The sequence below is a fragment of the Nelusetta ayraudi genome, unplaced genomic scaffold (genome assembly GCF_046127955.1).
Source record: "Nelusetta ayraudi isolate G7.1 ecotype Tasmania unplaced genomic scaffold, CSIRO-AGI_Nayr_v1 ptg000071l, whole genome shotgun sequence".
NCBI classification, from domain to species: domain Eukaryota; kingdom Metazoa; phylum Chordata; class Actinopteri; order Tetraodontiformes; family Monacanthidae; genus Nelusetta; species Nelusetta ayraudi.
In genome coordinates, this window is record NW_027466121.1 from 1,790,946 (window position 1) to 1,817,533 (window position 26,588).

General features: G+C 45.4%; 1 protein-coding gene across 1 annotated transcript in view; it reads right to left on the reverse strand.

The window, feature by feature from the left end:
* Positions 1-4,855: 4,855 nt before the first annotated feature.
* The window catches only part of peds1a (plasmanylethanolamine desaturase 1a), a 28,428-nt gene continuing 6,695 nt past the window's right edge, over positions 4,856-26,588 (reverse strand). Inside the window, exons 2-6 of the mRNA XM_076042662.1 lie at positions 18,779-18,898; positions 18,503-18,594; positions 12,163-12,307; positions 8,616-8,828; positions 4,856-5,725 (exon numbers count right to left, since the gene is read on the reverse strand). Of these exons, the coding sequence (XP_075898777.1) occupies positions 5,601-5,725; positions 8,616-8,828; positions 12,163-12,307; positions 18,503-18,594; positions 18,779-18,898 (695 nt within the window). The 3' untranslated portion in view covers positions 4,856-5,600. The remainder of the gene's footprint in view (positions 5,726-8,615; positions 8,829-12,162; positions 12,308-18,502; positions 18,595-18,778; positions 18,899-26,588) is intronic.

A 26,588-nucleotide genomic window follows, 5' to 3' on the forward strand; every position in this document is an offset into this window, starting at 1 on the left:
ACAGTGACACACTGGAGCACAGATCATAGTCATGCATAGAGAAAGAAAGAAAGAAAAAAACCTGCAAGAGTCTAATCCTCTCCGATGTGTAGTGCAGTGTGTACACACTCGGATATATCACTTACAATGGAATGGTGTCAACACACCTTGATCAGTGACAGAACCCCTGCAGTTCTCACACTGTATCAAACTGCAGCCCTTATCCGAGGAATCGAGGATCCCCGTCGTTCTCGGTTCTTCATATGTATGTATGCAAAGCTCAGTTCTTGTTTTAAAGAAAAAAAAACAAAAAAACAGACAGTGGCCAGTAATTGTAGGCCTCAACTATTATGGCTCTTTTATTTACTAAGACGTGACTCCTCGGGTTTAAAAGTAAAGGAGCGTTAAATCATGAAACAGTGAGTTTTCCAACAAAAATGCAAGATGAAAATAGAGCCGCCGCCACATTTTGGCCACCCTACCCTAAAAAAAACGTATCCATGTATTGTATAATTTTGACTGGTTTGACTAGCTATTAATCGATAACTCAAAATGCCTTTTTTACATTTTCTACAATTGATTGAATGGTGCCATACAATTGTGAGAGCCTAATTTTTCATCCACCATAGCTGTTGGATTTGATTAATTACAAGAAGAAAAGTCTTTTTTTTTTTCCTCCCGTGACGTACTTAGCCCTCTGTTTACAGCCTTTGGTATCATGCGTTCCCTTTGTGACATCACATCAGGCTAATTTCTAGCAGAGTAGCAGTTACTTTTCTCAGAGTATTGTAAAATACTGTTAGAAATATTAGGCATTTGTAGTGAAAGTGATTAACAGAATATTATGCTTTGTTAAAAACTATGCAATACAAGACAATCAATAACTTATTCAAATGGTCACACGTATCCGTCACTTGCCTGAAATGCTAACTTTTCAAAATTTTAATGAAGTATCAAGTTAAAAGCTGCATGTTCGCGTTCCCGCATCAGCCTGCCGCCACCATGCCCCGCGTCTCAGTGTGCCTGATAGAAACTTTAATAGCTAGCAGCGTGAGACAATGATCAACCAAGCACATCAGCGTAGTGAGATCCAATATGTCAACGCCACGCAGAGCGGCAGTGTGCCCGTGTGTACGTGGGAGGCTAGCCGCATGCGTGTCTTGTTAGCGCTGGATGAAATAGTGCGAGTGATGGTATTAATGTGGGAGTGACAAAGGAGGTCTCGCTGTGAGCTATATGGAGATGTTTGAGATCAGCAAGAGTTCCCGCAACATGTTGAAATCTCCGGGTTGCGTGCGACTAATGCGTGCACGTGCGAGTGCATGTCTTCAGGTAGATTTAATTGTGTGCCCTTGTGTCACCATGCAAACTTAAAAAATAAAAAGCTTGTGTAAATAAATACAAAATACAAATAGAGGAGATAATTTGCCTATTATCTTCCACCTCGGGACGCTGATTGTGCAGCACGTTGAGATGGAAATCTGGTGAGGCAAAACAATTAATGACGAGTGTGAAGGCCTCACTGTTTGAGTTTTCATCTTCAGGTCTTTTTTTTTTTTTTTTTTATACCATAAACAAAGGGTGCAAAGTGTGAGTGTGTATTTGGCTCATTGTTATCAAATGAAAAAAAAAAAAGGGGGAAATCTTTTTTCCTTTACTCTTTTGCTATTGACAGGTGACTTGTTTAGCGTGTCTTGGACAAACTTCGTGACGGTCAGCTCTGTCTGTAGTTCGATTGACCTTTCTTGAGATGCCCTAAAAAAGCCTCTCTAAAGAAATATAATTTTAAGCGTGACAAAAGCAGCACAGATCTAAATAGACAAAAAAAAAAAAAAAAACTAACTGAAGAATAAATATCATCACACCTGATCTGTTGAACTATAACAGTGGTTCTCAAACTTTCTCTGTCACGCACCACCTTGGAGGAGGAAAATTTTCCATGCCCCAAATTTGACGTGGCTGTGTCTTGAGGGATCCCGATGAACCTGCAAGTGGCCCCATGTCTCTAGGACAAAGTTGACTTTTGACCCCATAGACTTGCATAAGAACCTTAAATGTGTTCCCCTATTTGTTGCATTAAGGCTCTGTTTCCTCTTTGTTCCAGACAGAACACACATCATCTTGGTATTCATAGAGATCAATTCCTCCGTCCTCCAAGTAAAACAAAAATAATATTATATATATTTGTTCAATATTTCAGACAAATTTGAAGTGTTTAAGGACTACTTGTATTTTTCTTAATCTATTTTGTTCTTTCTTTATTTTTACAAAATAAGAAGGAAAGAAAAAAGCAATCAAGGCCATTCGACTCCTCAAATTACGTTCCTCGAAACGCTGTCAGCACGAACTGTTTTTGAAGGGAACATTCTTGCTGTGAGTCCTTGCTGCTGCCCGTGCGATGAGTCTCCAGCATGAACGGAATCAGCTGCAGCCTCCTCATGTCAGATGCACAACCGATTCTTCCAGCAGAGAAAATGTAAATTAAGCTGATGCCTGCATGTGAGGAAATGGTTCGACACTGACGGTCAAAACTATCATTAGGCAACTCCGTGATGAGTCTTACCACTGTCGGACAATAAAGGTCCACTTATGTCCACTATTACATACAAAAGGGGCGGCACTTGTGCATGTAGTTTTCACGTGAACACTATATACGGCGACATTTCGCTCGCTTTATTTAACGATGTCTCCACCTTTGTGCTGATCCTTCTCTCCTTCTTATGCCAAGTCATCCTGCAAGTGTATCTTCACTATTAGCGGCTCGACTCTTTGTTGTAGATAAAGAACTGTGGATGGTGAAACTTAAACAGTAAGTCACGGTCCGCCGGTTAGTCTCGCGAAGCGTTGAAACGTCCGCGTCTTTCCGAGCAGCAGCAGTGACTTCCGCCTAACACTAGAGGGTGCTGGTGGTCCAAGGGTGACTTGAGGCGACAACAAACTAGCTGTCTCTCAAGTCCGGTGTCTGTCCAGTCGTTTCAAGTTACGTTTCATTTAATGTTGTACCCTGTTCTGCACTGTGCCATACATTCGTATCAATGTGTGCAGTGTCACTCTGTTCAATATATCATTCTGCGACATTTTACAGCCCAAAGCCCCCTTGTTCATTTGTCGTGTATTGTCACGTGTTTGTTTCGTGCACTTTTTTTTTTTTTTTTTTTAGCGCGAGACAGGTTGACGAAGGTCTTGAACAGGCGTTCAAAATTGTGACAGTTTCATAGAAAAAGTGCAGAGAGAACACCTTCTGGATTAACCTTTATTTAAACCAAAGAGCAGATATAAACATTAAGGCAAGACGAGCAGCGAGCTGCAGAATGGAACATCAGAGTTTGGCTATACAAGGCTCGGCCCGTCAATTAAAAAAAAAATAGAAAATTATAAAGCCAGAGGGAAATAAAGTAGAATGCAACGTGAAGAAAGTGTGTGTGTGCGCGCGTGTGTCCGTCCTTGAGGGTTTGGTCATACGAGAGCAGGTTCCTTAAGAGACACATTTTCAGGAATTTCCCCAGTGTCTCAGCACAGTGTTGTTATTTTGACCTTGTGTGACTGTAGGGTGTCCCGTCCAAAGTCAAAAGTTTGACACAACAATTGCCTGTGAGAGTCCGTTCCTGCAACTGAGCTGACTCACAAAAGTCTCTGTATTTTTTTTTTTTATTATTATTATTATTATTTTTACCGAACAGGCGGCACGGTCGGGCAGTCGGCGGCACCGAAAAGCAGCGCTGAAGAAATGCTGATGAGCTCTACGGTGGGAATTAAGACGACAACAAGGACAAAAAGGCAAAGTATTTTTTTTTGTAATACATGTACGTCTATATCTATCAGTGGTGGTTCTTGGAACAGTGCTGTGATGATGTACAGCTAGCGGTGAGGGGGTGTGACTGTTTAAAGCAGGTGTGGGCAAACTTTATGACTGGTGGGGCCACAATGGGTTCTAAAAAATTTGACGAGGGGCCGTGGCAGGAGCAGAAGGATGGAGTGTTTTGGTGACCCACCTCATAGGAGAAAAAAAATGTATATCATAGGATATGTAGAAGACATGTGCTTTAACGTCTATTAAAAATGAACAAAAGTGTTTCAACAAAATATGTGTCTTTGAAGCCTCGCGGTATTTAGCTCTTTATTCAAACGACTCTTAGCACAATGAAAAAATGAATGAAATACAGCTATTTTACTATTAACATAATTTCTTCAAGTTCAGCGGGCCGGATTAAAAAGCTTGTGGCCCCCGGGGCCATAGTTTGCCCACGCCTGGTTTAAAGAAAGCAAATTCTGCACGTGTGAAGACAGAAAGGTTGACCTTTAATCCTGCTCACACACACACACACACAATGACAGCGTGATCATGACGTCCAACAGACTGGACCTTTTACGCAGATTATAGCTGGGCAACTATAGTCAATAGTACACTGGATGGAATCGTAAAATGACCTGCGGTGGGAAGTGATGCGATTAAGACAGCAGAAACCAGTAGCTCTGTCCTTATGTAATGAGGTCTTTGGTGACAATGTTCAAAATGCAAGTGTCCTGTCCTGACACTTGGTGGAGGGAGGGAGGGGCACTTATTTTGTGTCAAAGCACTTCACACTGCTGATTCAGATGCATTCGTCAACCCATAGCAGGAGCAACTTTGGGTTCAACACATCAGACAAAACGTTTAAAAGAAAAGTGTAACAGCAAGAAATCGAACCTCTGACATGACGATTAACTGACGTAGCTCTCCTCTCCCTCTGTTGCTAGACTTCTGGTTGTAGTCTTTATTTCAAGTTTAGCTCAGTTACAGCCAAAAAAAAAATAAAAAATCTAATCTGTGAATTATCTAAAACTGGATGATTGCTGGAATATTGTTGGAATTTCAAATGTTTTTTGTTTTTTTTAAATCAGATTGACAGAAGCTTTATTGGGAGATGATATTTCGTAGCTCGTCCGACGCGCTTCAATGTGCTCGTCCTGGACTTTCACTGCCATGTCTTTCACCTCACAGGCACAACAAAGAAGCTAGAATTGCTTCGGCATGTATTTCAAAGCACACAATCGTCAGGTCTCGCCCTCCCTGTGTGTCAGAAAAAAACAGTTGTGATCATTTAAAGAGGACGGTGAAGTATATATATATATATATTTTTAAAAAACAACGAACAATTATTAAAACCGAGTCGAAAAACAAAAGACAAAAAAAATGTCGACTGTGTGTGTGTATGTGTGTGTAGGTGTTAGGTGTCACTCCCAGAGAGCCCAACCTCCAGAAACCTCCACCACCTACACACACCGCAGCACCACTGCAGCTTGTTGCACTGTTGCACTCCACAAAATGTTTGCTCCTCCCACGATCGAAGCCTCAAAAACATCACACACACACACACACACACACACACACACACACACACACACACACACACACACACACACACACACACACACACACACACACACACACACAACCAACGAAACAAACATCCCTCCTCTATATATGTGTGTTTTCTTTTTCTCCACGCGCACACTTTCTTTCAATGTTCACCGTGTAGCAAATAAGCAAGAAGCACAGAAACTTAAAAAACAAAAAAGAAAAAAACGTGCCCCGTCTCTATTGCTCTTGCGCCCCTATGACTATCAGTCCGCCGTCGTGTTCATCTGTCCGTCTTCTTGGCCCAGGCCAGGTCGTCCGTCCGCGGCCTCTGTCCGGTGAGTCGCTGGATCAGCTGCTCCATCCGCCTCCAGAAGCCCAGCAGGTCCAGGGGGTAGTTGCACCAACCTGCGGCGGGAGGGGAAACCCATGGAAAGAAGGAAAAGAAGTGAACAGATGATGATCTCTTAAAAAAATTAAAAAAAAAGATTTGGATCGATTGATTTAGATTTTGATTTAGTATGAAATTGCCTTGGAAAAGATATATTTGAGGTGAGGCCGTGTTTTCAAGTGCACCTTTTTCTCCATGAGCTCAAGTGTGAAGGTGTACAATTCAAATGCAGACAGAGAGAGAGAGAAAACCTGCTGACAGCACTTTTCCACAAACACCCGCAGATGACAAGACGCCCACTGCATCAGAACTGGTGCCAGTTTTTAACCACTTTAAAATTATGTTAACATTTTCCTCCATTATCCCTTTTTTACTTTTTTTTTTCTTACCAATATTTCTCCACTAATGCCACCTGCACCCTAACAATCTAATAAATAATATACCTGATAATGGGGGGGGGGTCATAACTTACACGCTGCCCCCTGGTGGCAGACACACCTTGGGATGGGGGGGGTGGGGGGGGGGCACTGCTGCAGAAGATGCCTCCAGGAACTGCCAACACACGTTTTTTTTTCACTTTCAAGTTGTTTTTTTCACATGTGAAACTACTGTATGTCCAAGGTAAATATATTAATGTATGTATGGCTGCAGGCCACAGGGCATTTACATGCATGTATGAATGTAGAACAGGCTGACAATAAAAAAAAAAACAACAAAAAAAACCCACGTGCGCTTATGTTGAGCAGACGTGCATGAGCGTCGCTGGTTTAAAAGCAGCCCAGCCGTCCCGTGACGGTCGAGATAAAAGCTCTTTTTTTCACCATTATTACCGAGGACACACACACACACACAGACACAGACACGCACGAGAATGCGCGCGCATACCTGGCAAGTGCTTTCAAAATCAGAATTTGCATGCTTTTTTTTCACATGTATGTGCACATGCTAAATAAGACACACACACACACACACACACACACACACACACACACAGAGTCTGCGAAGAAGCAAACACAGACATCCGTGCGGGCTGTGTGTACTCAGCCTCCCCTTTTTCACCATCCGTCATGTGTTTGCATAGGCTGCATGCTATAGCTGCAGGACAGTGTGTGTCTTTGTGTGTGTGTGTGTGTGTGTGTGTGTGTGTGTCCCTCCGGTGACCCCCCCTCTCCGCTGGAAGACGAGCGAGAGCGGCCGACGCTTCTCTGTTTGATTTCTCTCCTTCTTTTCCTCCCTCGCTCCGCCCCTCCATCCCACCTTCCCGATCCCCGACTTCCTCTCAAAACCTCCATTCGCCCTCCCGCTCCCTCTCGCCCCCCCACCCTCCCCCTCCAGCGGCCTGTGAAGTCCTATTTGTTAGAACAGACAGCAGGTTAGCATTAAATATACATGGGGATTGTCAGCCGGTGGCAAACACAAAGGCAGCTAGGCGGGTCCCAGCGGAGGCCCGGCCCGGCCCAGGCAGCCAGACTGGGGCTGAGGGGGGTGGGTGGGTAAGGGAGGGGGCAGCGCTGTCCCCTGTGGCCGCCCCCCCACCCCCCTCGCCCGGCCGCCACCAACCCACACACAGGCGCGCACGCTCAGGTTCGAAACGCACCAGGACGAGGTCAATAAGCCGGGTGCAGCACAGATGCTCCAGCGTGCAGATGTACGCGGCAAACCGTGCACGCGCACCCCCCACCCGAACCAACTTGACTCGCGCACACATCTGTCGTCCACAGGGGGCACCAGGGTGACGTAGTACCACCCCTCTGCCCCCCCCCCCCCCTCTGCGTCACCAACCACCGTCCCCATCTCCCTTCTCTCCCGCTCACCCAGATGCACACAGAATACCGAATAAGGATCTATTACCCAGGCCGCGCGTCTCCAAAGACGCGCAAACACGCAAAAGAGAACATTTTCTTTTTAGTTATTTATAAGATTCGGGCAGACACGGAGAGGCAGACACCATTTTGTCCAAAGTCTTGCGAGGATTGCAAGCAAAATTGTTGGTTTTTTTTGGGGGGAGGAGCCATCGGGTTTAATGACCGCGATGTAAAATGGCGTCCACATAATAATAATAATAATAATATTGGTGGTGGGTGAATTGGATGCAGCAACGTGTTTAAAATGTGCTCAGGTTTGGTTTGAGATCAGCCATTGTGTCCATCCTCCAGCCAGCCACCATCGGGCCGCTGTGGTGGAAGTGAGTGAATTCAACTTGAGGCACGATGGGAATGACGAGTCCAAAAAGACATTGCTGGATTTTTACGTTCTCGTAACTATGAGGCCGTTCACACAGGCCACAGTCTCTGCAAACTGACTACTACCTACTACTTACTGCGCAGGTTTTTGCGTCTTTCCTGACACAACTCTTTCATTTAGCTGGGGCTTAAGAACGAGCACAAGGAAAAGCCTCAATGAGCTCAATCCCCCTTTGATGCATTTTTGGTCTCACCTGGCTTGGGGACCCAACTCAGGTCAACTCAGGTGGCTGCCAGCGCCCCAGATTTTCCATCACCACCTGGTGAGCTGCGATGCTTCATGGTTCTTAAAGTGGGCCTCTTGCCAAAGTTAAAGTCAGGGGTGAAGTGAAAACAGCTTGTCCTTGTTGTTATTTGCTTGTTTTTGGTCTTTAACCATGAAATTGTCGCACCGTTACGATAAATGCCACTGCAATTCCAGTTTCCAAACTCCCTAGCTTGCTTCCTGTGTTTGTTTTTTGTCTTCTCGGGTCAGCATGTACTTCTAAGTAAGGGATCTGCATGGCATCCTCAACCCAACGGAAAATGCTTTCTATGGGAGCTTGTGGAAAATGGCTTTGTGAGATTTCTCCAGCTGACACAATGGCGAAACACTGTAAGAGAACCCCGTTTCAAAAGACCAGACATTTATCGACACACCTTCTCTTCAAACGCTGGCTCTCACCTGTGGTGATGCAGTAGTACGTCTCGTGCGGCGAGACGTGGTGGATGCGGTGGTGTTTCCGCGGCAGCACCAGGTGCCAGTCCTGCAGCAGCGTGACCCAGCGCGGGAGGCCAAAGTAGGAGTGGCTCCACTTGTGGATCTGGTTCGTCAGGGTCACAAACACCGCCAGGGCGAACACGTAGCAGTCCCACGGATAGGAGGACGCCAAGGCCTCTGAGAAGCAGACACGCACGCAACCAGACAAACGCAGACGGAGGGAGAAAGAAGAGTAAAGTTGATGGAATAATTGATCAAACTGTTTAGCGTAATGAAGGGGGCCAGCATGAAGGCGTCGTACTCCCACAGAGAGGATGCTGGCAGGAGCCTCAGAGAGAAACAGAGACCGGGGGGGTTGAGGAACAAGGGGAGGCGGAGAGATAGTGGGATGGGGGGAGACGAGCTGCGGCAGGGGAGAAGGGGAAGAGAGGCCAGAGACAGACAAGTAGGACGATGAGGAGCGAGGGCAAAATACTAATGTGGCGGAAGAAAAAAAACAAAAACCAAGTGGCGAGGACGGGGAGCGTATCGTGATTTGGGAGGCTTTGGGCTGATATCAGTGGAGCAGCGGCGCCACCTTAGTGCCACAGGCTCCGGGAGGGAGGAGAGAGACACTGTCACTGCCAACACACATTCTGTCTGTTCTTTATGGAGCAAGTCGCTGCTACTGATGCTTAACTGCAGCGATGAATCATCAAACCCCTCCATTACCTTTGAATATTTAAACAAGTTCTGCCCACCCCATCCCCCAACCACCACACCGCAACACCCTGCGCTCTTACTCTGAAGGAATTGCACATCAGTATAAGTTGGGCGCCCTGGGACTGACTGGACAGAACCTTTCTATGTAATATTCAGACGGGAGAAAGAGGCGGTAGTTTACCATAATGGCGCTCTTTAATGTGGCTGACAAGAAACATCGCAGTATTTGTTGCGCTCTACTTTGATGATGCACCACCAGCGAAGGCATCAATGCTTTTGATAAACAGAAGTGTCGTACAAATGACATGGTTACAACTAAAGCCTTTGTAGCTGTAAAGGCAGAGACAGGAGTACATTATTTCATTAGACAAGGAAATGGCATATTGTCATTAAAAATCTCTTTATTTTCAATTAAGATCTGGTATTTATGTTATCTATGTTTTCTCAGAGAGTCGGGGACGTAACTGTAAAAGTTGTATATTTTGTGCGTTTGCCTTTTCGCGCTCACGTATTGAGACAATTCAGTGTTGGGCCTAGACTTCCGATGAAAAGCTGACGCTTTAAGCCTATTGGTTAAAACTGCAAGAGAAAAGAAAACCCAATGATTTGACAAAGAACCAAATATATGTATATATTACAGGCCAAATTGCTTTAATATTTCCACTGGTGAAAACCAAGACAGAGACGTTAGTCCAAGCCGGTGTTCCACTCTGGCAAACAGAGCATCTAGAAATGTGTAGTATCTTTTTTTTTCTATTAAATCACAGCTAAAAGATGAACTAAAGACCTTAACAAGACCCTCTCGATACAGAACTCCGCCTTGGGGCAATCTGCGTGGCGTTCTCTGTGAAAAAGGTTTACGGCGTCTCTGCTGATGTGAGCTGACAGGTGACAAACGTGTCAGGACTCAAACAGGGGGGGGAGCAGCTGAGTGCAACAAGCATCCATTTATTATGATTCATGAAAACAGCTCCCGGACGGAGCCGAGCCTGCTGTTCACCGAGCATTTGCATTCAAGCGTCACGGAGACGCCAAACACCTGCAATAACCACCACTTCCTCGTCCGTCTGCGGCCCGAACCTGCTAGTGATGGGAGTTCCGGTTCTTTTCAGAGAACCAGTTCTATGAAAAAAGAGCCGTTTCTAATATCCATTCACTCATTTTCCAAGGTATGGAAAAGCTCAGGGTCACGGGGGTCTGCTGGAGCCTATCCCAGCTGTCTTAGGGTGAAAGCAGGGTGACACCCTGGACAAGTCGCCAGTTCATCACAGGGCCACATAGACACAAACAACCATTCACACTCACATGCACACCTACGGACAATTTAGAATGTTCAATTGACCTCACATGCATGTTTTTGGACTGTGGAAGGAAGCCGGAGAACCACGCAGACACGTGGAGAACATGCAAACTCCACACAGAAAGGTCCCAGGCCCAGGCCCGGAATCGAACCCACAACCTTCTTGCTGTGAGACGGCAGCGCTAACCACTGCGCCACCGCTCCACTAAAATACGTTTTACATTCTGCAAGTGGATGTGGATCCACCCAATCAGGAGCTGCCTCACTTAGTTCACTTCAAAGTTCCAGCTCTTAGAACCGGTTCGTTCGCCTAGACCCATCACTGGAACCTGCCCGTCGGGGCCTTCGCTAGCGAGGGTGACTTAGATCCGTCCTCTGCGCTCCTCCTCCTCGGCCTTGCTCGCCAGTTAAAACAGCGATTAGGCGACCCCCGCTTCAAGTGCAGACGCCGCGGCGGGGGGCTGGTGGGGGCTCCGCCACCTCCGGGGCTTTTCAGCTTTTTCCGTCCGCCCGCGTCTCCGTCTTTGTCTGGCGACCAGCTGACACCGCCAGACGCTTTGACACGACGGGTTTAGATGTCAACTCGCCGCTACGTGACCCCGCCAGCGCCCCCGTGCGCATCCCGCTCTCCGTCCCTCTTCCTTGGTCTGCGGTGACCTCTTGAGGTGTGGACATGACAGGTGGAGGTGTCGCTGCGTCGCTCCGTGTCTCTGTCTCCTGACCTCTTGGCTGCTGGCGGGTGTGAATGTCACCGACGGGTTAGCCAGTTAGCTCGCTCCTCCTTTTGTCTCACCACTCCCCCCTGAACCACCGAGCCCCTGCTGCTGGACCTTCACAAGTTTCCCTTTCAGATAATCATTGAACTTTCTCAAACTGACTTTAGACGTTCGTTGTTTGTCGATCCCCATTAGTCACGATTAGTCGCGACTAGAAATAATGACTATTCTTACTGAGGTCAATTAAAAAAAATAACAGGACAGTTAAAGGTACAGTGTGTAAAATTCTGCCATCTAGTGGTCAGATTTTAGATTGCAGCGCTCATTCGCTCACTCTCCCTCTCCCAAGCTTTGCCAGTGAACTACAGTAGCATGCGCACTCAGACGTTGGTTTATTTGACACTAAATACGAAACGCTTTGTCATTGGGCTGGATTGTCCACACAGGCTTCCATAGAAATATGGCGGTGCAGTTAATTGGAAGCAAGACCCTTGCTCTATGTTTATTCTTATATATAGATATAAAATGTCCTATGTTTAGGAAAACCAAATCACTTTTATTGTAGTGTGAGTATACATTTTTGTTAACGTATTTACAGGCAGCATATTAAGCTTTTATCAATATAAAAATCAGGCCCAATTTTACACACTGGACCTTTAAAAAAAAATTCTCATTCACTAACATTCATCTCTGCTATGCTATAGTAGAATTATTCTACGCATACAGTGGACGTTGCCATGGGTAGGTGTGTGTGTGTGCGGTGCGTACAGTGTCTGACACGTGCGTGCACTACCTGGTGTGTTTGTGAGGAATTTGTAGGCCATGTGAGCCAGCGGTAGGATGGGGACCATGCAGTTGTCGCCGTTGGTTTCGATGAAGTCGTGGCGAGTGATGGCGGTCGGGTCGATGTGGTGCTCCCTGAATGGACGGATAAATGCCTGGAGGAGGAGAGGGGGTGGGGGGTCGGTGCAGGGAGAGAACGAGGGAGAGCGATTAGAAATAGCAAACCCCTCCAAAATAATCATGTCCTTCAAGCCAGCTCCATTTACTTTGAGGTTAATGAAATGGATCAGGTACGTTTTGAAATCAGAATTTAGAGGGAAAATAGGAAACATTTGAAAAACACTGAGATTTATGGAAATAGGCTGTACAGCAGGGAGGGGTTTGAGCCATGCATAATACATAGGTCAAATAGACAAAAAAAAAAAGTTTTATTTTGTGGTTTGATGCCTTTTTTGCAATTCACATCTAAATCTAACTTTTTCTTCCCTTTATTTCAAAACAGCCCTCTATGTATGTAGGATGTAAAGTGAACAAAACCAGGCACATAAAACAAAACAATTAACGCAGTGTTCCAATGTTAAAATAACTGATGGCCTCCCTGGTAAAAACAAGATTCCTAACACAACCATTAACAGCTAGATTCCTCGCCGCTGTCAGCGTTCAAGCCGGTGTGCTAAGCACAGCACTGAGAGAAGCAGACGTTCGGTCGTGTGCCCAATATTTTAGCCTCATTTTAAAACTGAGCCGACGCGCAGACACCGAAAGGAATTGTTTACAGCTTTCACGCAAATTCGGGGATAAAAACAACACAGGCAGGCACGCGCGCGCCGCAACTCAGCGGTGCCGAGCACCACTGGCTTCCAAATGCTCATATCCAGCATTCTAATAAACCACAGAACAGCGGTTGGCTTTGCAGAAACACACTCATAAGCATAAATGACCCATGGACACCCCACACACACACACACACACACACACACACACACACACACACACACACACACACACACACACACACAGTCAGAAATCCCACCTGCGCTGTTCAGAGGCAGACACCTGTCTGTGAGATCACGGGGGTCTCAAATGAAAGACCAAATCTGAATCTCACAAGCACAAAGGAGGCCACAAAGAAATATGCGCACACATGCAAACACAGGACAAAGGTAATTTAATTCCCCCAGTAGAACAACCCCCCTACGCCCCCCCACCCCCCACCCCCCCCAAAAAAAAAGCAAAAAAAAACAAAACAGACCTTTTGCATGTGTGTGCGTGTGCGTGTGCGCGCGCCCTGGACGCCAGCATGAAAACTCATTATTGTCGTAACAGCAGCACGGACCAATCGCAAAGGGCCCCGTCGTCGCACATTCTTGGCGAGATGCCGCCGCGAAGACACAGAAACTATCTGTTGATATCTGCGCAATTATACACCCATCTCCATTCCCCCCCGCCCACCCCCCATCCGCCTGACTCTCCCTCCACCCTTGCTCTCCCACCGCCCGCCCATACCCACCCTCGCCGCAGCCCTCACCCCCAGATGAAAGCCCGGCTAAGCTGCGGAGGTCGTGCCGAGCAGGGCGGCGGCGGCGGCGGCGGCAGCGTGGCTTCCAGTTAGCGGCGGGCCGCCGGCTGCTATGTGTCCTCTAATCCCACACCGTTTAGCGGCCCACCTTGCACGACGTTCATTAATCACCAGCTCACATCGCCCGTCGCCCAGCAAGCGAGCCGTCCCACTGCTCGCGCGGACACGCCCTTCCACCCCCTTCTTTTCCGTCCCACCGACCTTTGTACTGCATGGTTGTTTTTTTTTTTATTTTTTTTATTCATCATCATACTCGGTCCTGTCGTATCTCCAACCTTCCCCTCCGCCCACCCCGCTTTTGTCCAAACACTTCCTGCCTCGGTCTTCTTCTCCGATTCAGCAACGGCGTTGTCATCGCGCCTCCGATTAGCGCGTTGTTAATAAACGAGACAGCCAATCAACGGGGTTAATCGACACAATGAGCGGGAAGCGGGCGGCGGTATCCACGTAAGAAGCGGAGAGCGGCGGATCGTCAAAGGCGAGGAACTAAAGTGGAGGGCCGTTTGAAGACTAATGAGGGTTGAGCTCGTTCCGTGTGTTGTCATGAGAGGGCTGCGAAAATCCTGGTTGAGTCAATTAAAGCTCATCGACGTGATGACGACAACAGACAGCGGGAGCGATTCTGAACTCTGCCGGGAGGACGGAGTGCACTTTTGGAAGATGCGTCGCCGCTTTTCACTAATGGGGAGTAAAAGCGCTCTCATGGCTCCAAATTAAAACAAATGACTGTTACACAATCTAGTAAAAAGGACAGGAGCAGTGTGCACTCTTCTGGGAGCCGAAGTGGATTAACATCAAAAATAAAAGTTGATGATGGTGGTGATAAAACAAGATTTTTTTTTCTTTCTTTCTAAAGCTGCCCACTGATAATTAATTGTTCTTTGATTTTTAACTCAGGATTGGACACTGCTGTCCAATGAGACCTTACTTTCACTAAAGGAAATCTGGGCATGAGCTTGGGCCTTTAGAGTTCATTGATCCATTAAGAATTAAGCAAAATCCTTTTTTTTTTTATTTTATCTGATCTTTGTTCAAATAAAAATGAAATTGAAATGATGAGGATTTTTCTTTGCAACTTAAATGTTGTGTTACATGATGTGTAATTCACTTTTCACATTATAACTCTTTCAAGATTTTTAAATTTAAGATTAACTGCTACGTTCCCATTCCTCACACATTTCTGACCCTGCAAAAGTAGGAATAAATATATATATATATATATATATATATATATATATATATATATATATATATATATATATATATATATATATATATATATATAAAACAATGGCATGCATGCCCTCTGATGTTTTATTTCTCTTTTTTTATTGTGTAGTTTCCCAATTTGGGATCAATAGCGTACATCTATTTATTTCAAAATCAGCTTCAAATGGGAAAATGATCAAACAAGCTTAACTGTTAGGTGTATTTACACTTATCGGTTAATACCTTGAATACTTTATGTAAATTCTGTTCAAATCACTGCTTAGCTCCCATGGACGAGATTGACTGACCAAATAACTGTCCATTAAAATTCACTTGACAGCTAGGAAAAATTTTTTTTTTTTCTCTGCAACTGCGCAGAACATGTGTTTGAGCATGAAAAAAAGTACATTTTATATGGGATCCTGGTCTTGTTAAGAAACTGACAGAACAAACAAGTGTGGGTGACACCGACTTCAAACATTTTCTCTGACTTCAGAAATGGACCACTATTACCCTCAGGTGTTCTCTGTCACACTTCATCTTTGATATTCAAACTAAGCGTAACTGGACACCCAGGGCTCCTTTATTCTCTGCCTCAGACACACACAAACACACGTTTCACTTGACTAGCATTCTTCTCTGCCAGTTAAGGTCTTTATTAGAAGTCTCCAACAGAGTCCAGCACACCATGCAAATCTGCAACCGCTGCCGCGGCTTTGGTCGAAGTGACTACAGTAAATCCAAATAAACGTCCCATCATAAATAAACATCAGACCCCATGGCATTTTTGCCAAACAAAAAAAAAAAAAAGAACAAAGGAGCTCTGAATGCCTCGGCAGAAGATAGATGTTTGCCCTTCCTCGCCATAAGAGCTGCCACGTCCATCTGAACACAACAAATCCTAACAGAAGAACTTCAACTTGACAACTGGACTCACTCAGAGCTCAGGCTGGCGATTCTTGGTTAAAAAGATTGGTTCTTGGTATCAGCGAGAATTTCTATGTCAATGCCACGTAGTGAACTGGTGCACACCGTTTCAGACCTACACCCTCTGGAGGTAGACAGCAGCCCTTTCTGTGACTACTACTTGTGGATGCTCACGCATCTATGTAGCAGTATTTATTTATTTTTTTCATAAAAACACATGGGGCCAGATCCACAGAGCGATTGACGGGCTTTTGCACCCGAAAACCCGAAATAGGACAAAACAAATTAAATCTGTGGAAATGGAAAGGAAAAAAGTGGCGGAAAATGCGACACATCGCAGGTAACAACAAGGCTCATTTGAATACATTTCAATTGATCCTTTGCATATATTTCGCACATTAGAGCAAAAAAAAAAAAAAAATGTTTGCAGCCATGTTCTGTTCCTTGTGGATGTGACCCACGGTCTCCTGTGTGGACACTACCTACCTACAGCATATTCAGTCCTTGTTACTGACTGAGCTGAATCATCCAAAAGGATAATATCCTAAATTGTTTGTTTTGTCAATTTGTTTGTTTGTTTTTTCAATGAGAAATTTGCCATATTTTTCTCGGGATCTCATCCACTCCGTAGATGTGCAGTTCAACCTGTTTGATCTTTACAAATGGGGCATTGACAAAAAACAAAGGAATGCTTTCCAATCTTTCCAATGATATCGGATTGAACAGAACAGTGGAGACAGCAGATATCTCAGCAACCAAACACTAAAAAAATATTTTTTCTGATGTGCATTTAATACCAACCGAGCAGCTGGATTTGAGTAATAGTATACCACTGCACTGCAGGATTTTATGATGTAAATAGTGTGGTATTTGAAAACAGAAAAACTCCTCTGCAATCTCGCAAAAACGACTACCTGCTGTTAACAATATTTTTTGATAACAATATTGTTTATACGGAGTTCCTATTGACTTTACTTCCAATTCCTGTTCATTGCTCTCCAGTTTAATACCACATCATTTATGGTTGCGTGAATAATAACGATTAAGGAAATACGCACACGTACTCGCACAGAGACTGCGATCATCAATCAAAACAAAACTCACATGAGCCAATCTGCAGGCTGCACCTGACTACACAGACTTTAATTGGCTGTTAAGACCATAACCTTTACTCTAATTGGCTTTGGGGAAAATGCACATGTGAATTAATTAGGTAGCCTGTATTAATGCGAGCATTAAGTCTACGTGCAACTTAATTCATGCTTGTGCATGTATGTCCTCTGGCACTGCAGCTTCAGGCTGTGAAGGTTCAAGGTGAGGCCATTCACATCTCGTGTGTGTGCGTGCGTGTGTGCATGCATGTGTGTGTGTGTGTGTGGACTATGGCCATAACCACATAACTGTCTACAGGGAGATGCATCTTTGAGACAGTGACATTTAGTTTCCAGGTCACTTTGGTAGTGCTGAGGCTCAGAGGAATAAGGTGCAGCCACCGTGTGCACAGTGTGACGAGGCCTCAGGAGAGAGAGACACTCGGCTGCAAGTACACTACACTATTTGCTCATACTCATTAGTGCCCCGATTCTTATTTGAACTACTCTGTGTTCTGATATGTAGTTTTACAACAAGCAATTGTTACTTAGCACTTACTCATCGTATCTTACCGGAGTAGACAGCCAGATATGTAAACTAGAAATTCATTGAGCGCACAGAAAAAAAAAAATATATAAAAACATTGAGGGCCAGATCCACAAAGATTGGGATGCAGTTGTAAATGACGGCGTTTCTTGCCACTCGACACTTTAGCATCGTACCTACAAAGTGTTTTTGCCCTGATCATATACAGCCGCAAAAAGTACCTGCAAAGCTGGACCTGCAGTCACCCAGCCACAATTTGCACCTGCGATTGTCGCATGGGGCATGCTGGGGCATGCGAAGGAGCAGTACAAAGCAAAATCTGTCCGAAAAAAAATGACAAAGCATACTGCAGTGGTTCTCAAACTTTCTCTGTCACGCCCCACCTTGGAGGAAGAAAATTTTTCAAATAGCGCACATCTGTATAAGTGACGTAAAAAAAAAAAAAAAACTACACCAGTGGATTGTAGACCTTAATGAGACAAACACGTGAGTTTTGGTTTCATGACTGTAGCTCATTCCTGGGCAAAACTATGGCCGTTTATGATGTGCTGGGTGTGGCTCAAATGTGTACCTCAACTTTAAAGGGCCAGAAAATGAAAAGTGTAGGGTTTTTTTCCTAATTAATTTGGTATCATTTTAATCATTGAGGTCTCATTTGTCTTATACGATATTTTCCAAGCCACTGACACCTACACTTTTGGACTTTTGTAGTTTTTCGAAAAGGGTTGACTTTTGTTGTCTTTCGCCATGGCGATAGACCTGCTCAGTTCCAGAGCTGGTCTTATTGCTGGGGCTCAGTCCCTAATAAAAAAACAGACAGTGGTCGTGTTATTTGTTTCTAGCGCTCTCATCCATGCGCCAACTCAGTTGCGACTGATACCAGGTGAAATTGGGAAAAATGGGGCTTTCTTTTGTACCACCATTAATTGATGGCACTTTACTCAAAGCTATTTATTGCTGCCTGACTGTGTGTGTGTGCAATATATAGTTTTCCCACCTTGCCAATAACAGGGATGTCCACAGATCCCCAGGTGTCCGCCCCCCAGTGTACCATCCCCGATGCAAAGTCAGCCGTTACAATACCTAGGACTGGCACACAAACACACGGGGACACAGTCAAAAAGGAAAAGAAAACATATGTTATTAGCTTCGGAAAAACACAATTTTACTGTGCTACAAAAGTGCTACAAAGAGCAATGTTTTTTGTTTGCTTGTTTGTTTTGTTTTTAACAAATTAATAATATATCTGAAAAAGGGCCATTGTCTTTCTTACCAATGCCAAGGAAGATCTTGTAGATATGAGCGGTGGAGAAGTGCAGGAGAAGGAAGAAGAAGTTGACGATGAACAGGAAGAGGCACAGAATCACACACACCCACTCCTGCAGGCGCTTACCTGAATGACAAGAGGGAGAAGAAAAAAAAACACTTTTTCAAAGTTGTCGAGATAAGAGAGGAATAGAGGGGGGAGGAAAACATCTCTCAACTCATAGTCTCTGACAATAACCATTTGTAAACATCACTAGAATCCATTATAGAATAACGAGAAAAAATGAATACCACACGATAAAAATCAATCTTTCCATTTTCTATCACAGCCTCTGCACTCAGAGCCACAGGAGTGTTGGAGCCTATCCCAGCTGCTTTGGGGTGAGGGCAGGGTTTTACTCTGGAGAAGTCACCGGTTTATCACAGGGCCGCACAGAAACGCAAAACAAGCATTTGCACTCACGCCTACAGCCGACTTATTTTTCCCGGCAACTTCATGCGAATGGAAGCCAGATCTCCCGGAGAGAAGCCACGCAGACACGACCCTTCCTGACCTTCTTCCTGTGGGGCTGCAGTGCAACTGCCTGACCTTCTTGTGGATGGTGCAGCAGTTAGCTGTGCCATCCAGCTAACTGCTGCACCATCCACAAGACACCCCCGAATTGCAGGAAAAAATAAAGAAATTACAATAGAAAACCCGAAGCAAGCAAACAAAGACCTGGTAAACAGAAAGTTTATTCAATTTGAAATGGAAGAACAAAACTTTTTCCAAAAAAAATCCTGTGATCTTCAGCTGTCGGGTTGCAGATTAAATCACGATTCCAATAGTCGGTCCAACACAAATAGGCCGGGTCAGAAATAAACATATTGTTAAAAGGAGGAGACCTCTGAAGGGAGCAAAGGAGAAGAGACTGGTTGCGACCATCTCTCCCGTGCCGCATTAATAACCCAGTCCAGGTTCCGTTCAACCACTGGGAGAACAACACATTCCGTACCAAAGGTCAAAGGACCATCCAGCTCCTTAGTCCTATAGTGTGTGTGTGTGTGTGTGTGTGTGTGTCTGTGGTGTTAATATGTAATCAGTTAGATGAAGACAAGTGTAGTCCAGGCTGCGGGGTCACGACCTCCCATATGTGAAACACCGATGCTGACGCAGCAGCGGACCCATACGGAGACGCGGCTTGGCGCTGCCAGGTAGGAGGCGGGCCTCCGCAGGGTTAGGGCCAAACTCAGAGGTCAGCATTATTAGCTGAGAGGACAGAAGAGGAGGGACCAAGTCAAAGTACTTCCACTCAAAGTCGCACATCAGCAAGATGATGAAAGTGAAAGCCCGAGAGTCGCGCGCACAAGCGATCCGAGACTGAACGGAGAAATCTAAGGCAAGGGTTTTCCCGGATTAACACACAATCAACCACATGCATTTTCAGCCCGTCAGGGCACTAGCATTGTGTTTGCACTGGTAGGCGTTCAAGCGGAAGTATGCAGTATACAATTTGCACGACTTGTCCTAAAGAGGTTAAAGCAGCCATGGGCAAACGACAGTCCTTTTGCGGCCCATTAAGCTTTTTAATCTGGCCCGCCGAAACTTGAAATATCTATATTAATATTAAGCAAGGCATAAAACAGCTTTATCTCATACATTTTTCCAGTTTTTTAAGAGTCATTTCAACACAGAGCTAAATACTGTAGGGTTTCTTTCCCGTCTTTTTTTTGCAATTCAGCATTAAAAAAAACACACACACACACACACACACACACACACACATTTTTAACTTCCTCTGACAACACAAATTTATCGTGTCAGTAAATGAAATACTTTTCAAGTTTACAATTTGGGACACAGCGGATGTCACTCATCAGAACCACGTCTTACCCGGACGTCCGTCTGTCCGTCACATTCAATGAGCCGCGATTAATTGAAATGTCCCCAACTTTTCAACAAATCTGCGTACAGATTTCAACCGTTTCAGGTAATCAAACACACAGGCCGCCAAGACTAAACGAGCTGACACTCATTTCGCCTTTGCCCGACCCGTCAACCAGGCGTCCATCTTTCTTTGCCATTTCAACGTGCTCCTAAAACTTTAATGGGTTCAGATCCTTACGTATCACACAGCAATAGCAGCCCATAAGAAATTCATGACAGTTTTTCCTTTTCAAAAAAAAAAAAAAAAAAAAAAAAAAGCAGCACACTGGCCTGCAAGTGGGAGTGCCTATAGGCCTGTGTGACCATGAATATGCCATCAGTCTCTCATAAGGTCTGAGCAGAAGTGGTTATCATGGGACCTTTAAAATATGGGATTATGGATATTTTTACGAACTCATCAAATGTGACCCTTAACCTTCTAAATGTAGATGGTAATAAAGCGTTGGAAGGACAGACGGCTGGCTCAAGCAATTCAAGTTTGATCGAGTTTGACTATGCAGAAAAACGTCGATTCGAAAAACTTCTGTGAAGAAGCAGCTTAGGATGGAAGTTCGGTAACAAAAGCAGTGGAGATATTTTTTTAATTTAAAAACGCTCAACGGTCTATATTTAAGTATAACTCGGTCACATATTTCTGTTCAAATCTGAGTCTGGCAGGGAAGTAACTGAACCAGGAATGTTATAACATACCACTTTAACCGTCCGGTGGGTAAAATTTGGCCTGATTTATGATTTATATATCGGTAAAAGCTTAATACACTCTCTTTAAACATTAACAAAAGTGTACTCTCACGGTATAATAAAAGTCATTTGGTTTTCATACCCACAGAACGGTTCTTATTCAGTTAGCTGCCGTCTTGCATGCGTGGTTAATAATCATCCAGCCCACCTGACAGCGTGAACACTCGCGTCCTCAAATAAACCCACAGAGTCGAAGGTGGGCGAGGTACCCAAGTTTGTGTGCCCGCGGCGGGCCAATGGAGTTAACTGGCAAGCTTGGGAGAGGGAGGGTGAGCGAATGAGCGCTGCAATCTAACATCTGACCTCTAGATGGCAGAATTTCACACACTGTACCATTTAATTCTGTTTTGTGTGTTTGGAGCTTGTGCAGCTCCAATGTGGGTAATCCGGGTAATATCTGGCACGGGTCAGGTCTCCACTCTTCAGCCATCATCAGTTCGTAAAAACCATATCCAAAACACACGACCGACATCTAATATAGCAACACTGGTAGTGAAAAAGACACACTACACAATAGATGAGTAATGGTTTTGCGTCAACTGACGTTTCGGATTTCATTTGTGGACAGATGTGTCCACAATTAATCGTTAACTCTTTGGTAACCAAAATCTACATCACGTCTCATTAAAAAAAAAAAAATGGATTTTTTTTTTTTTTTTTTTAACAAAGACATTTTGAAAAGAAGTCCTCAATGTTATCCATACATCCATTTTCTGTATGTTCTTCTCCTTCAATCGAGTTCTTGTTTTTGGACCTTGGAAGGAAGGTGGGCAACACAGACACTTGAAGAACATACAAACTCCACGCAGAAGCCCAGGGCCCGGGGCATTGAACCCGAGACCGCTTCTTGCCACCATCTTTGATGTCGGTAAGACGAATTTAAAGGAACCTCTTAAAACGCACGCAGGATTTAGGCTTGGATTTTGTCTACAGGTCCATAATGAGGATCACTCTGTCGTCTCAAGGCTTCATTTGTGCACTGCAGAGACAAGACGCACAACTTTGCACCAGTGCGCGGCAACTAATTCTCCACGTGTCCATCTGAGCGCGCACTCACTCACCCTCACACCAAACACACACGTGTGCATAGCTGGCAAAACGAGTCATCGCCAATGCTAAACAATTCTCCGACGGACGGACGGATTTACTCACATTGTCCCGTCTCTGCGTCGCACACACACACACACACACACACACACACACACACACACACACACACACACACACACACACACACACACACGTTCACTCTACGTCTGGCCCTCTCTCGCACGCACGCGCACCACAGGCACGCGCACGCAACGACACAAACACACAGTCGCGGTTCAGGGCCGTGGAGCAGTGGGGCGGCTGTCAGGTGATGTGCGTCAGTCCTTGGATCCTCCGGCTCCCTGGTGAGGGAAGGAAACTAGGACAGGCCTCCGCAGAGTGCACTCTTTCTCTCTCTCTCCCTCACACACACACACACACACACACACACACATAAGCCCTTGTCCCCCAGGCCATGGCATAGCTGGATATCACACGCAGCTCCAGACACACACACACACACACACACACACACACACACATACACAAACAGCCAGTAAAAGCGTACATGTAACGGACGGACCGATAGCCACGCACATTTTCGGGGCTGCGCCGCTCATTAATATCGTTCTGACAACAACTGGCAACCTCTCGGCAATCCTTCACCCAGCATCACCCCCCCAACACACACACACACACACACACACACACACACTCCCATCCCCCGCCAGCCCCGCCCCCGGCCCCCCGGCCCCGCCTGCCAGCATGCGCACGGACGTGCGCGGGGATTTAACCTGGGCGGGGAGCCGGGGGAGGGGAACGAGGGGTGCTAATAGGCTGAAATTAATCAACGCCGGCTGAATCCTCTGCGTAGGGAGGGGGGTGGGGGGGACTAAGTGGTGGGCAGCGAGCGTGCAGCGGAGGCCGACCCAGAATACTAATGGACAAACGTAGACTGGGAGGCAGAACCCACCCCCCACCCCCCCATCAGCCCCAAAACGCTATCCGTCCCTGTGAGTCGTCAGGTGGCGAGGAATGAGGAAGTAAAGCGGCTTCCAAAAACTTCCAGCCGCAGTTTGAGGTCTGACGCGCACAGGGTCGCCCTTCCAGGACGCCACATTTCACACAGTGTTAAATTAAACTCAGTTTGTTTAACTCACTAATTGAACATTTCGAGGAATAGAAAAGTAGAAAAGTTTTTTGACGTTATTTAAAATTTTACACAATCTCAGATATCACTATGAAATAAAAAATTATCTTTTTTAATGTTTTTCAAAAGGTGTAGCAACTGCATCTGACAAACTAACTCTATTCTATTCTATTCTTCTAATCTATTCTTTTATAAAACAGCCCACTTCCGTCTGCCCTAGACAGAGACTGATGCCAACTGACGCTAATGCTAACTAACAAACAGCGACCAAAAACTTTCTCAGGGCTCAACTTCAGGGAGCTTGGAAACAGTTTAAAAGAACGAGAGTCGCTTCCTTAATACTGACGCAGACTGTTGCACATCACAAGGTCACATTCCAACATTTAAAAAAAAAAAAAAAAGTGTGTGTGTGTGTGTGTGTGTATCTATGAGGGGGTGGGGGGGAGGAGAGTGATGCAGGCAAACACTCTGAACACACGCGCTGAAGAAAAAAATTAAAGTTGCACACTTGCGAGCACACACACTGTCAGGCCAAGTCTGGGCTTCCAAAACACCGCTGCTCTGTGCCCCTCTGTGCCCCTCCCCCGACCTCCCCTGTCTCCCTCCCTGCACCACCTACTGGTCGCCTCTGAAATAAAATAAACTGCGTTTACAAGAGCTTACTCACACCGACACGTAGCGGCGCGAACACGGGCGGTGCTGAAAATCACAGTGGGGCGGAACGGGGAGGTGTGTGTGTGTGTGTGTGTGTGTGTGTGTGTGTGTGTGTTGGGGGGGGGCGGGGGGGGGGGGGGGTGTAGGCTGCTGCGTGTGCAAGTGACTCTTTTTTAATTCTCTCTCTGCGTGCGGGTTCGCTGCTCTCGGCAGACCTTCTTCAGATGGGACTTGGAGAGCGGAAGGGAGAGATGTGGGTGGGAAAAGTGGGTCACATGCACAGAGACAGAGGAATGGGAGAGGGAAAAAAAAAATAATAAAAAAAAATAAAGTGGGGGAGACAGAGGGAGAGACGACTGGGAGGCTTCGCTCAGAGAATTACAGTAGCGGGGGTAAGGCAGGGTGAGGAGGGGGAGAGGGGGTCGAATTCCCTTGTAGAGAAGGAGTGGATCAGTCGCACCCCCCCCCCCCCCCCCCCCCGCCCCCCGCCGCCCGCTTTCATCTGATCTCAGCGGACCGCAGAACCTGGGACACACACACGCACGCATGCACGCTCGCGCCCGCACAATTAGAGGAGACACAACACAGGGACGGAGGAAAACACACTCACCCACCCACACACACACACACACGCGCGCACGCGCACGCACGCACAAAACCAACATCGACGCAAAGCACATACGGCAAAAGATGAAGAAACAATACACAAACACAATCTGTACGTCTTTTTGTGTTTCGGCGAACGCACACGGGCGCGTGCGCGCGCGCGCACACACACGCGCACACGCACACAAACACACACGAGCCTGCCAGACAAACTTAATAAATCCATTACCCTGTAGATTCAACAGCAACAAAGAGAGGAATGTGGCAAATGAGATTCAGTGACGGCATACCAACACAATGGCACGCACACACACACACACACACACACCACACACACAGAAGTACACAAATACACAAACACACACATATATAGGAGGACACAATTGGACACTTAGATCCAGGCACAATAACACAAACACACACACGCACACACGCACACACATTTGAACCCACACGAGAACCAGTGTAAGTAGGCCCAGCTCCAGCCCCACTCCCCTGTGGAGGTGAAAAAAGGACGGACAGATCCCATCGTGTGTGTGTGTGTGTGTGTGTGCGCGCGTGCGTGTGTGTGTGTGTGTGCATGCGTGTGTGCAAACGAGTGTGTGCAGAGCGTAATTTGTGCATCTCCTGGGCTTCTGTTACCACCATATTCATCTGCGGCCCTCATAATAATTATTACGCACGCGCACACACAGACACACACAGACACACACACACACACACACACACACACAGCTCATCACTGGAAATGTGCAGCCTTTGCTGCTCCTCTCTTTTGTTGGTCAAGGTCAACAGTAAAAATCCTGCCTAGGAGGCTCGCCTAAAGCCATGGTGAAACTGTAGGTGCGCGTGCGTGTCTGTGTGTTGCACTTGGCTTTGCGACACCCTGTGTGTGTGTGTGTGTGTGTGTCTGGTTCAACAAAAGGAAAAGCAAACATTTTCTAGATAACAAAAATCTCGGTTTTTATCTGTTTTTAAAAAAATACTTTATGAACATTTAAGATCTGACACGTGGCTCATGATCAATGTGGACATGTGGTTTACTGAAAAGACTTGTGTGCTGACGTCTTTTCCTTTTGTGTTTGTCCAAGAATATATACTGTTCAATTCAAAATTAAAATTGTCTGCATGTTCTCAGTGAGGAGATTAGCGATCATTTCTCCCACTTTCAGTGCTAAAATGTGTTACTGCTATTATTGGCTGACGACAAATGGAACCATAAAGTGTTAAATTAAGTTTTAAATAAATGTATGTATGATTTTTTTTTTTTTTTTGCCTTGTTGATGTTGCACACAAGCCTTCAAGTTATTTTTAAGGGCCGAGATATTGAAAACAGATAGAAAGTAATTTTGTATTTTCATGTTTTTTGTCTATTTTTCAAATAAATTAATGTTTACTGGAGTTCAGATATTTTGTTTGTCATTGATTAAAGTTGCTACAAGTTAGCTCGACTATTAACCTACTGTTGTAACAGATAGCCGTTTTACCGATATTTTTAAAATGTTTTGTTTTTTTTGTTTTTTTAAATCAAAAATATGAATAGAATGAAAATACAATGTAGTGTAATACATGGTGTTGGGGTATCTGTTGGAGTAATGGACACAAAGAAGCAATTTGAATGGTAAATTAGTTGTACATTAAAAAAAAACGTTGGTTTTACTGCAGCTTTACATACTGTGATGGAAAAATACTGACTGCTGTATTCATGCC